This window comes from Emydura macquarii, unplaced genomic scaffold (genome assembly GCF_026122565.2).
Source record: "Emydura macquarii macquarii isolate MOO-44397 ecotype Brisbane River unplaced genomic scaffold, CSIRO-AGI_Emac_v2 contig_1254, whole genome shotgun sequence".
NCBI classification, from domain to species: Eukaryota; Metazoa; Chordata; order Testudines; family Chelidae; genus Emydura; species Emydura macquarii.
Genome location: NW_027131391.1, coordinates 8,852,333 through 8,864,208, shown reverse-complemented (window position 1 = coordinate 8,864,208; position 11,876 = coordinate 8,852,333). Strand labels below are relative to the sequence as shown.

At 60.9% G+C, this 11,876-nt stretch overlaps 1 protein-coding gene across 1 annotated transcript; it reads left to right on the top strand.

The window, feature by feature from the left end:
• The first annotated feature begins 8,170 nt into the window (after positions 1-8,170).
• SLC35E4 (solute carrier family 35 member E4) lies at positions 8,171-11,240 on the top strand. Its single transcript, XM_067550307.1, has 2 exons — positions 8,171-8,955; positions 10,729-11,240. The coding sequence occupies exons 1-2, from the start codon at positions 8,190-8,192 to the stop codon at positions 11,154-11,156; spliced, it is 1,194 nt and encodes a 397-aa protein (XP_067406408.1). The 5' UTR covers positions 8,171-8,189; the 3' UTR covers positions 11,157-11,240.
• The last annotated feature ends 636 nt before the right edge of the window (positions 11,241-11,876 follow it).

The window sequence follows — 11,876 nt, the reverse complement described above, 5'->3', positions numbered from 1 at the left end:
CCCCAGTTACGTTAGTAAGCTGTGATGAATTTTGTGTCTTTAAAGGAACAAACAAATACTATTTCTCTGGGCTGGCCAGGGGAGGGCCGGCCATTGCAAAGCATGCGGTTTGGGAAAAATTCACAGGAGTGGGCGGGTGTCGGGGTCACCCTGCAAGTAGTAGCGGAGGCTGGTGGAAGCCAGAATGGGGCTGTAGACAGGCTGCTGGGCTCAGCGCTGCTGAACAAGGACTGTCTATCACACAGACGCTCGGGGTTGATGACCTGCATGCTGGTCGCCTGGTTGAGAGCGACCCAGTTGGGAGCTACAGCAGCAAAGCAAGGTTGCAGGGCAGGCGACGACACAACCCCTTGCTGGTGTGGATTGCACCCCAGAAAGTGACAGACGAGGAGCCGTTTTCTGGATGTTTTTGGGGAACTCCTCCCTCGCATGAGCAGTGGCATGAGAGAAAGCCCATCGGCGCCGGTTCAGAAACGTAACAAATGGGCAAGGGGGGCTGGCATCAAAGGCCGAGTGTTGACAGTCCATAGCAAACGGGAGATGCTAGGTAGGATGGACGTGGACTGTGAAGAGCCATGAAAGAGAAGACAGGCAGCTTACATTTGATGCAATCGAGAAGTGGGAGCCAGTGGAGGGCTGCAAGGAAAGGCGTGACATGATCAAAGCGCCGAGGTACGAGAATGATCTTGCAGCAGCGTTCTGACTGGATATACGCAGGGCAAGATGGCATTCGGCAACGCCAGAGAGGAGGATGTTGCAGTGATCGAGACACGGGACGATGAGACCCTCGATCCGAGTTGTGGCTGTGTGGATAGATAAGAGAGGCTGTAACTCGGAGATGTTCTGCAGAAAGAATCAGCAAGATTTAGACATTCCCTGGGTGTGAGGACCTAGGGACGTCCGAGTCGATGACGCCCAGGGCCTGAGTGCTAGGTAGGATGATGGAGAAAGGAGGTGGCAAGGAGGGTTGGAGGGGGAGGTTGAGCTCTGCTTTAGCCATGTTACGCTTGAGCTGAGAGCGAAACATCCATGAGGGAATGTCGGAGACAGGCTGACATTTGAGTCTGGCAGGAGACAGGTCTGGAGCAGAGGTAGGTCTGCAAGTGGCCATCTTAGGGCGGGTAGCCGAATTTGTGTTTGTGAGCAGATTACCCAGAGCTGAGGTGCAGAAGGGGGCCAAGGACAGAGCCCTGGGGACCCTCCACAGAGAGGGTGAGGGGGATCCTGCAAAGGACACGCTGCAGGAGCGATTCGAGGGGCCGGGGAGGACAGTCATGGAAGACAAGATTTCAAGAGGAGGAGCATGGCTGGCTGAGCGGTCGGGAAGGGTGAGGCGGGGGGACTGGCTCTGAGCTTTGGCTAGGAAGAGGCCATTAGAGACTTCTGTGAGAGCAGTTTCAGTGGAGTGCAAGAGGCAGAAGCCAGACTGGAGAGGGTCTAGGATGGTTTGGAGGAGGGGAAGGCCAGGCAGGGACTGCAGGCCATGCTCAGTGAAGGGAGATGGGGCAGGAGCTGGAGAAGCAGGGTCCAGGATGGGTTTTAAAATGGGAAAGCCTGAAGTTTGTTTGTGGGGAGGGAGGAGAGCGGGGGGTTGTGGGGAGGAGTGAAGGGGGGTTGAGAGTGGGCCGGGGTCACGGGGCAAGTGCAGGGGTTAGAGGAGAGCAGATGACGAACTCCTGAGTGGTGAGGGGAGAAGGGGGGAGCATTGTAAGAGGGCTGGGGGAAGGTCATGGTGTATGTTTGCTCTTGGGAGACATCAGTGAGATCCTGTGCGGAGGGAGAAGCAGAGGCAGAAGCTTGTTGAAGGTGGCAAAAAGGCAGCTGGGGCTGGGGCCGTGAGATTCTCTTCAGGTGTGTCCCGCTTTCTCCCTTCCTCAGTGCGCGAAGCCCCCCTGGTCTCCTGGCAGGCGGGTACTGGTAAAGGAAGGGCCGTGTGGAAGTGATACCTCTCCCGTGCAGCAAGCTGCACCACGCACCCTGCTGAGCAGTGCGCTGAGCTGTCCTGGCCGCCTGTCACAGGGCTCACTGCACCCTGCTGGGGCGCCTCCTCCTGGCCCCTTTCAACCTGCCGCCCTCTTCTTGCGGTTCTCTGCCCGGCGTCTCTCTCCGTTGCTCCGCGGCCCCTCTTGCTCCTTGTCTTCGTGGTGCAGCCCTCCGGCTACGGGACAGTAGTCCATGCCTCCCCGGTGCTCTCCAAGCCTCCACCGCACCCCAGGCAGTCCTTAAGTCCACTGCCCTGGCTAAGTCACGGTCTCGGTGACTGGGACAAACGGTCCTGGACAGTCTTCAACGTCACTGCCCGGATTGGGTGGCAAGGGAGCCCAGGCCCAGCCTCTGCTCTGGGTTCCCGCCCGGGACCCCAGCTCCAGCCCCGAAGGTCCGGGCAGTCACAAGCCTTCCTGCACTCCCCTGCACTGCTTCCTCCCTGCCTAGCCCAGGCTTGCGTTCTCCCCTCTAGTCAAAGCCCTTTCCCCGGGGTCTGCTAGGCAGCCCCTTCCTCTTGGGCCTGAAGCTCTGTCTCTGCTTTGTCCCAGACAGTGACTGCAGCTCTCTTCCCAGCTGCCCTCCTTTGGCTACCAGCAAAGCCCCGCCTATTCCTACCCAGGTGAACCTCCCTGAATTAGGGCTCTGCTCTTGGCCGGAACATCCCCCGGCTTGCAGCTAATAGATTCACTGGCCCGTCTGGCCTATGATAACCCCTTCAGGGTGAGTGTGAGGCGCACACCCCATCCCAGCACCGTAAAGCCAAATGACTGATCGTGTTAATTGTGATGAGTTGGTCTCGTGCCATGGGAACATCAACTACAGGAGGGGGGTGGCTGTTTAACTAGACCATCTGTCCCGCTGAATAACCTGGGGTGGGGGGGGACTGCCGGCAAGATAAGCCAGCTGGGCCCAAGACACGGCATGGCTGCGTCGCTCCCCAAAGCTGCTCTCAGTCAGACACAGGTGCGGACACAGGTGGCCCAGCATGCAGCGTTTCATCTGGACCGAGGAACCGTCCGCATTCCCCGGGAGGGAGGCGCTGGGCCGTACTAGCCACCCCTTTTCTAGCCTCTATCAGTCCACTCTTGTGCTGGGAAATGGGCCTCTCAGGCCCTACAAGTGAAACGATGTTAGTGAAACCCGTCTTCGTGGTCACGGCAGGACACGGTTCAGTGTGGTCCAGGGTCCAGGGTTATTGCTGGTGATTCCCATGGTAATAACTCCCAGAAAAGGGGTAATTCAGGTAAGAGATTCAGGAAAAAGAAGGAAAAGCATTTGAAATGCCATGTTAAGGCTTTTATTTTAACCATATCTGTTACTCCCTTTAGCTGCTGTGAGATTTTATAGGGAAAACCCCTGTTTGACAGTCTTAGATGGCATTAACTCTCCGGTGGGGGAGAAGAGGAAGTGAGCTGAGCTGGGCTGGAGCTGTCGTTATTGGCATCTGAGCCTGTTGCCTTGAAGCCACGCAAAAGGATACAGCAAAGAGACGCAAAGACAGAAAATGCAGCTTCTGTCTCTGGTGCTGACTTCCACTTGCAAGTCTCACTGCTGGAGACACGCAGGCCAAGCGCCCGATCCGATCAGCTGCCCCGAGACCTGGCAAATTTGAACGGGCACTTGGCTGTTTAGAGAATTTCTTTAACCTAGACAATCCAGTTTGTATCCGTCTATTTCTCTTCCACTTTGCCTGGCTTCCATAAGGAGTTTATCTAACGGGCTGAGCTGGGCTTTTGTTACCTTGAACATCTCCGAGCACAGGCCCCGGCGCCGGCCGCAGCAGTGTGCCAGTGGCAACGGTGCCCACCAAGGCTGGCATGTGCCCAGAGCCACGTCTTCTGCCCAGAGGGAAATGAGCAGAACAGCAGAGTGCCCTGAGCCTTGCAGGAGATGGGGCGGGGGCCTGGCGCTGCGGAGAAAGCTGCCACAACGGCACCAAGGAGAAGCAGGCTGGAGAACGCCCCACTTGCCGGGCAGCCATGGCACTGAGGGACAGCGTGTGCCACCCTCCCCCCGACAAAGCAGCACTAGTGGATCGAGAGCCTCACGCTGACCGGGCCAGCTGGCTCAGTGAGTTGGTGGAGAACAGCGAGGACAGATGCGGGCGCTCTGGGGGCACAGATGCAGCATGCTGCAGAGCTCGGTGTCCCTACGAGGCTTTCTGGCCCCGGGCACCCGCCTGGGGAATGTGGTTCCCAGGCTGAGGGCAGAGCTGCACAGGTTCCTGACGGCCTGGCATGCAGTTTTCAATCGCCCGTGGCTTCTTCCCCAGGCCTGCATGCCCCACGGCCATTGCGCGGCGAGCATGCTGAGCCGGCCTGGTTCCTGTTGGTCACCTGCTCCATGGCATGGGTTAGGCAGACTGGCTGTGATGCCCGGTTCCCGCGGGGCGGCTGCTGTGGGTGGATCACTGCTCCCTTCGCGTGCCACGGCGCCGTGGCTCGTCTGGCAGGACACGGGGCCTTGCCTCTGAGGGAGAAAGTCTCGTTACTCCGAAGCCAATGAAACGCTCCCGTAGACTGCGGGTTTGCCGGCGGCGGGTGGGAGGCAAAGCAGGGGATTCTCGGTCTGCCCGGGCCTGTGCTGCAGGTCCTCAGGTGTATGATCCCGCGGCGCCGCACGGCAGGGCTGGACGCAGACTGGACCCTTGGGCTTTGCATCGACGACGGCTTTTTCTGTGCCTCGAGGAGTCATGAGTGGAACAAGAGCGCCCCTCCCCCTGCCCGGTCCCCCCAGGCGTTTCCCCCCCCCAGGCACTGAAATGCCCTGGAAAGCCAAATCCTGCAGCCCTTTCGTCCTGGGGACAATCCCAGTGGAGGGAGGCGGCAAGGGGCTGGGAATGGGGCTCGGGAGCCCTGCTTTCTGCTTCTGGCTCTGCTACTGCCCTGCACCTTTCGGCGCCTCTCTCGGCGAGGCGGGGCTCGTTGGCCGGGGCAGGCCGCCCATCTGGGAGAAGGAAACGTGGATTTCAAACCAAGAGCGGCAGGCCTGGCCAGCCAGTTTGTAACAGAGGCGCCAATCCCGCGGGCTGTCGTCTGGAACGGGGCCAAGGCGAAGCTCGTGAACGGCTCCAGAAGAACGTAAGTCCCCACGGTAATGAATGTGACAGAGAGGGAAGGGCGAGATCTTCTCTTCTCGCTGTCGCAGGCAGAATACTGACGCTGAAGGGTGGTGTCAGAGGGTGGCCTGGCCCTTTAAGGGGAGCCGGGCCCCGTTATCTGCACCCCAGGTGTTGGGCTTGGCTGGGTTGCGTCAGGAGCCTGCTCAGCGAGAAGGGAGGGGTGAGGAAGAGGAAGAACGGGACCTGGCGGGATCCCTCCAGAGCGGCTCAGTGTGGGACTGATCGAGCTCCCCTGCTCAGCAGGAAAGGGCTGGAGGGTGGCGGAGCGAGATGGGTAGGGCCCATGGCAGTGTCTGAGGCGGATCTGGGGGCCCTAAGGAAGGGTCTGTCTAGAAGGAAGTAGCCTGCACAGCACAGCAGAGGGGGAGATATGGGGTGGCCCTGTGAGGGTACACCCCCAATGACTGTGATTTCGAGCTCCTTGGGGCACAGACCCTCTTCTCACTCTGTCTGTACAGCACCTGGCGCAAGAGGGTCCTGGTCTGTGATTGAGGCTCCTGGGCACCAGCACGTTACAAACACACAATAATAATAACAGGGACGAGCCAGCTGCGCACGGTTGCCGAATGTCTGGTTTGTTGGGCTTTTGGATGACCCTGGACTTTGTGGTTTGGGTGGAGGGATAAATCACTGAGCAGCACATGAATCAGCACCTCAGGTTAAAGAGATGGAAGGGCCAGAAGCTAGGGGGCCACCAAGCCATGAGAAAGTGAGCTGGCCCCAGTGGGGAAACTGAGGTAGTCAGTCCAACAGTGGGTGAGGCAAGACCCTGTCATTGGTAGGGAATTCAAAGGGATGCTTTTTTCGCACAGTGGGTGGTTGAACTGTGGAACTCCCTGCCGCATGGTGTTAGCGAGGTCGCAAATTTAGCAAGATTTGAAAAAGGATTGGGCATTTGTGTCAGGGATGGACAACTTTGGGGTAATAGACGGCCACAAATTCCACTAAACCCTCCGGCAGGCCGGGGTGGGCAAGGAAGAAGCTGCCCTGACTGCCCTGGGGCTTCTGCGAGAATATGTGCCAAGGCAGCGAGTCCTGTCCTGACGTCTCCGTTCAACACACCGCTGCCCGCCCACGTTCAGCTCCGCGGACTCCAGGAAGGCAGATGAGCCCACGCCCCTAAACACCGCCCTTGCCTGGAGCTGGCCTGCTGCAATCAGGGAGCTGCCACCTCCCGCCCCTGCTCCAGCAGGTGCCAGGACGCCGCATACTCTCCTCCAGGCAGTTGGCAGAGCTGCCTCTCACCCACTTTTTCCGTCCTCTGCTCCAGCTGGCAGAGCCACTTGCCCGCTCCCTCAATCCGGCACTGGCAGAGCTGCCCCCGTCTCCTCTGGCGGGCTGGCTGCGGCCCCGAGTTGCCCATCCCTGAGTTACAGGGGTAACAAGAACATCCACAGTTGTCACCATTACTGCTAAGCTATGTTGTGGGCGGGATAGTAAATCTCCTGCTTCAGGGCGTGCGCCAGGGTAAGACCCTGTGCCAGGGGCAGTCTGGCAGCTTAGCCCCCACATCTGCTGCTGTGGGGTTCATACACCTTCCCTGGAGCACATGGTGCTGGCCACTGGCAACAGGATGCTGGTGCCGGCTCTGCTCCAGCCTGGCACTTCTGTGTTCCAGGAAGCAATGAAGCCTAGTGGGTAGTGCACTGGACTGGGAGCCAGGAGACGGGTGTTATTCCCAGCGCTGCCCCCTCAGCTGCTGAGTGACTTTGCACGAGTCACTTCCGCTCTCCTCCCTTGTCTGTTTAGATCGGGCGCTGCTGGAGGCTTCCTCAGAGGCCGCCTCTCACTCCAGCTGTGCAGCACCTAGCACAATGGGGCTCATTTCTGGGGCCGCTAGGGCCACGCGTAATACAAATTGCTGAAGAAACGGAATAAACGAGGCGTGGCTCCGAGCTGGGGCTGGGAGCCTGGCGGGGAAGGCCTGGGCTGCCCACACGGTTGGGAGCCGCAGAACTCGTTTGGATGGGGCGGGGGTGGGGGGGATGATTTTTGTAGGAAGTGGCGCGAAAGCAGCACAGGCGTCCTCGTGTGGACACAGTTACAGCAGGACCCTTATGGCGGGATGGATTAGTCCTGTCCCATGCCTGCATCAGCTGCACAGCTGTAAGGCTCTGACAACCGCCTGATCCCCCTCCCGCCCCCCCAGCTCTCCCAGTCCTGACTGGTCTCATTTCCCTTGCGGTCCCCTGTGCCTGGCGGCCGGCCGGGGCTCTCCTCCCAGCGCGGTGAGTCAGTTTCCTGCAGTGAGTCAGCCGGGGACCCTGATGCAGCCGCACAACAGGGCCGGTGTTTCCATGGCGACCAGTGATGTTGAGGATGTTGTTCCTTCAGTTACAATCGGCCCCCCCCACCCCCCCCCCCCCGCCCGTGGCAGTGGGAAGCAGCTGGCGACTGGCTCTGCGCAGGCCTGGGCAGGGCCCCGGCTCTCTGGCCCCATTCACCTTACGGACTCACATGCGCGCACAGACGACTGTTGTTGTTGTTGTGAACAACCCCCCCCTTTCCCCCCCCCACACCCCGGCAGCCCTGGCAGGGAGGAGCCTTGCACACAGCCCCCCCCCTCCCCCCCAAATTTTCCACTTGCTCCTGGGCGCCGGCTGGGATCTGTTTGCACATGGCCTTGGCACCTGGCAGCCGCAGCCTGGCAGGCGGGAGCCATAGCAGGCGCTTCCGGCTGGAGCCGGCTCGCAGCATCTCCGCTCCCTTCACCGGCTCCAGGCCGGGCCGACGGCTCGCAGCCGAGCGTGACCGCGGATCCTCGTGCCCCGGCAGCTGCCACCGCAGCTCGGCTCCAGCAGCACCCGGCTGGTTTCCAGCTCAGTCTGCCGCAACCTCCTGCCCGGCCCCCGGCTCTGCTCCCCGGAGAGTCCTGCAGGCAGCCTCGGGATGCTGGAGCTGCAGAGGCGGGCACGCGACTGACCGATGAGTCACCGGGAGTGACTGGCTGGGCTGGTACCCCAAGCAGGAAACAGGAGGAGACGCTACAAAAACACCAGTCGGTGCAGCCAGCTGGGGCGTCTGGGGGAGCAGCCGGGCCTGGCCGTGGAAGAGAGCTGGAAGGGGAGACCTCGCCGCACCCATGGGCACGGGGGTAGAACCCCAAGGAGCTTGCATCTCTTCTCTGCACCCCCAGCGTCAAGCCCCCCAGCTGGTGGGGAAGGGACCGGCCCCCCCACGTGCTGGGCCAGGAGCCGAGCCACCCTCCCAGATGTGTCTGCCCTCCTGCCCCCGAGACGAAGCAGGGACGACCTCCGCTGACGGAGGCTGGGCGCGTCGCCCCTGGAAGCCGGACCCCGGCCCGCGGAGGGGCTGGCAGGCGTTCCCGCCGTCCGGGCGTGCCCTGCCCCTCCTGCTCACCGTCTTTGTCTGGATGGCCTCCGGCACCACCATGTCCAGCCTCAACAAGTGGATCTTCGCCACCCACAACTTCCGGTACCCTGTGCTGCTCTCCTCCCTGCACATGCTCACGGCCGTGCTGGTGGGCTACCCGCTGGCCAGGCTGCGGGCGGGCGGGGCGGGGGCTGCGGCCCTGGGCGCCGGCGCCAAGGCCAGAATCTACCTGCTGAGCTTGACCTTCTGCGCCAGCGTGGCCTTCGGGAACCTGGGCCTCAACTACGTGCAGTTGGACTTTGCCCAGATGGTCTACACCACCACGCCCCTCTTCACCCTGACGCTCTCCAAGGTGCTGCTGGGCCGGCGCCACCACCCACTGCAGTACGCCGCCATGGGGCCCATCTGCCTGGGGGCCTCCTTCAGCATCATTGGGGAGGTGCACTTCGACCAGGCCGGCTGCTGCTTCCTCTTCGCCGCGACCTTCCTCCGGGGATTAAAGTCCTTACAGCAAAGTAAGTGCCCCCCGTTGTTCCCCCCATCTAGGTCCCAGCCCCAACGTCCTGGCCAAATTCCAGATCTGGGAATTACCTCCTCAATTCAGCTGATGGAGCACTTCCTGGCCTAGAAGGCTGGGCTGTGTTGTGGGCGGTGGCTGGGCTGTAGCCCAGAGGTGGCTGCACTTTGATGGGGGCAGCTACCCCTTTCTAGAGCTGCTTTCTCCTCAGCACCTGTAAGAGACTCTGGGATCCTCCCAAAGGAAAAGTGCTACTGCAGTGGCATTAATGATGCTAATGGGACCATCGTTCTGGTCTGTGTCTGTACAGCGCCTGGCGCAATGGGGTCCTAGTTCAGGCGGAGACTCCTGCGCGCTACCTTAATATACCTAACCAATAATGTACAGAGCCTAGCGCAATGGAGTGCTGGGCCATGCCGGCCGCTCCTGGGTGCTAGGGCCATATGAAGAAGAAGAATGATCCTTCTGGCTGCTGCAGGGTTCCCTTTGGGCGCCAGAGAGAGTAAACGGGGATTTAGTTCTGGAGACTGAAATCCCACGTAGTGGGAAGCACCGGTGCAGTGCCTAGCTCCCCCCTGCCCCCCGCCGGCCTGCCAACACCCCCCACAACGGGAGGAATCGCTCAGCTCCCCACCCCGCTCTGTCCTCAGCCTCTTGGACAGCAAAGGGCCTGACTGCGGCATGGACACCTGGCCACTGGGGCTGCGCTGAGACCCCCAGACTCACCTCATCCAACAGCAGACAGATGGTGGCAGCCAGGGCTGGGCTTGAGCGTGTGGCCTGGCAGCGAAGGACTCTGCAGCCCATCGCAATCCCCTGGGACAGGCCTTTCCTTCCCCCCCTGCTCTGAAAGGGGCTCCCCGGGCCTTGCGTCCCCCACAGGTGGTGAGCGAGAGAGCGCAAACGGTGTCAGGCACCTCCTCCCAGGGCCTCCTGGGGCAAAATGTCCTTGGCAGCCAGACCCTCCCCTCCCCCTCGGAGACCTCCCGATCCCCCTGGATCTGCCCCCCAGGACACCTCCCCATATCCCCAGACCTTCCTCCCCCTCAGAGACCTCCCGATCCCCCTGGATCTGCCCCCCCTGGACACCCCCCCATATCCTCAGACCTTCCCCAACGTGGGCCTGTGTTTCAGCCCGTCTGACTGCCTGGCCGTGCGGGGCCCGCAGGGCTGCTGGGTGCTCAGCGGGTGTGGGAATCTGACCCCAGCTGTGGCTGCGGAGCCCTTGAGACTGTCGCTCCGTGTGTGCGTCTGCACACGCGTCTTGGTGCATTTGTGCGTGCGCGCGCAGGGTTTTGTGTGTGTGTGTATGCCCATGGGTGTGTGCAGGGGCCTGAGGACTGAGGCTGGCGTGTTGTGTGTGTGTGTTAGTTGCAGCATGAGCTGACCCGAATCCGGGCGTATCTTTGCGAGTGCCTGGGTGTGCTGTGCGGGTCTCGCTCGCTGTGCGTGTGTGGTGCGATGCGGGAATGTGTGGACAGTGTGGGGCGTGGGGGTGTCGACTGTGTGTCTGTACATGGTGTGAGATGAGTGTGTGGAGTGCCTGCGGGGTGGTGTGGCTGGGGGGTGGGGGGTGATGCTGAGCTGGTACCAAGTCTCCATTGCTGGTGTCCGTTAGCCTGCCCCCCAGGACGGGCCGGAAGGTGATGGGCTCCCCGCTCCTGGGGACGTCCCCTCTGCCAGGCTCCTTCTGCCGCTGGTGCAGTCCCTGCTCCCTCACCCCCGGGCTGCCAGGCCCTGGCTGGTGTCTGACCCGGCTGTCTGGTTCCAGGTACCCTGCTGCAGGACAAGAAGCTGGACTCGGTCTCCTTGCTCTGCCTGACGTCTCTGCCCAGCTTCTGCATCCTCTTCGCGGCGGCTCTGGTGCTGGAGGTGGGGGCGGCCTGGGAGGGCATCCTGCGCTATGACGGCTGGCTCTGGGCCTGCGTCCTGCTCAGCTGCCTGGGCTCCGTCCTCTACAACCTGGCCAGCTTCTGCGTCATCTCGCTGACCTCCGCCCTCACCATCCACGTCCTGGGCAACTTCAACGTGGTGGGGAACCTGCTGCTGTCGCGGCTGCTCTTCGACAGCCACCTGAGCGGGCTCAGCTACGCGGGCATCGGGCTGACCCTCTCGGGGATGTTCATGTACCACAACTGCGACCTCATCGCCGGCTGCTGGGGCGCCCGGCTGGCTCTGGGCCGGCTGAAAGCAGAATGAACCCTGGGCCGGGCCCTGGCCCAACCCTCTGAGAGCCAGCCGGGGATGTCTACAGACTGCAGTGCGCGGTGCGTGTGTGTGCACGCGCGTGTGTACAAGTGTGTATGCATGCACACTCATTGGTCTCTGCTGGATGAAGTGAATCAGACCAACTGCGGTGTGTGTGTGTGTGTGTGTGTGTGTATTAAACCCATTGGGGTGTGTGTCAGACCCATTGGGGTGTGTGTGTGTGTGTGAGAGACCCATCGGTTTGTGTGTGTGTATCAGACCCATTGGTGTGTGTGTGTGTGTATGTGTCTGTCAGACCCATTGGGGAGTGTGTGTGTGTGTGTGTGTGTGTGTCAGACCCTTTGGTTTGTGTGTGTGTATCAGACCCATTGGTTTGTGTGTGTGTATCAGACCTATTGGGGTGTGTGTGTGTGTGTGTGTGTCAGACCCATTAGTGTGGGTGTGTGTGTGTGTTCTCTGGTTTTGTACCGATGGACACCACCTCCCCTGGGAGTGTGTATTTGTACCCTCGCTACTGATCTGTGTTGGATGGAGTAGATCAGATCTTTGTGTGTGTTTGTGTAACGCTGTTGTCCTTTGCTGGATGGTGTCTGTGGGGAAGGTGCATGATGGAAGATGTTAGACGCGTTTGTGTGTGTCACGATGTATATGTCAACGTGTGTGTGCGTGTGTGTGTGTGCGCGCGCGCCTCTCATTGGCTGGAATAGGCCA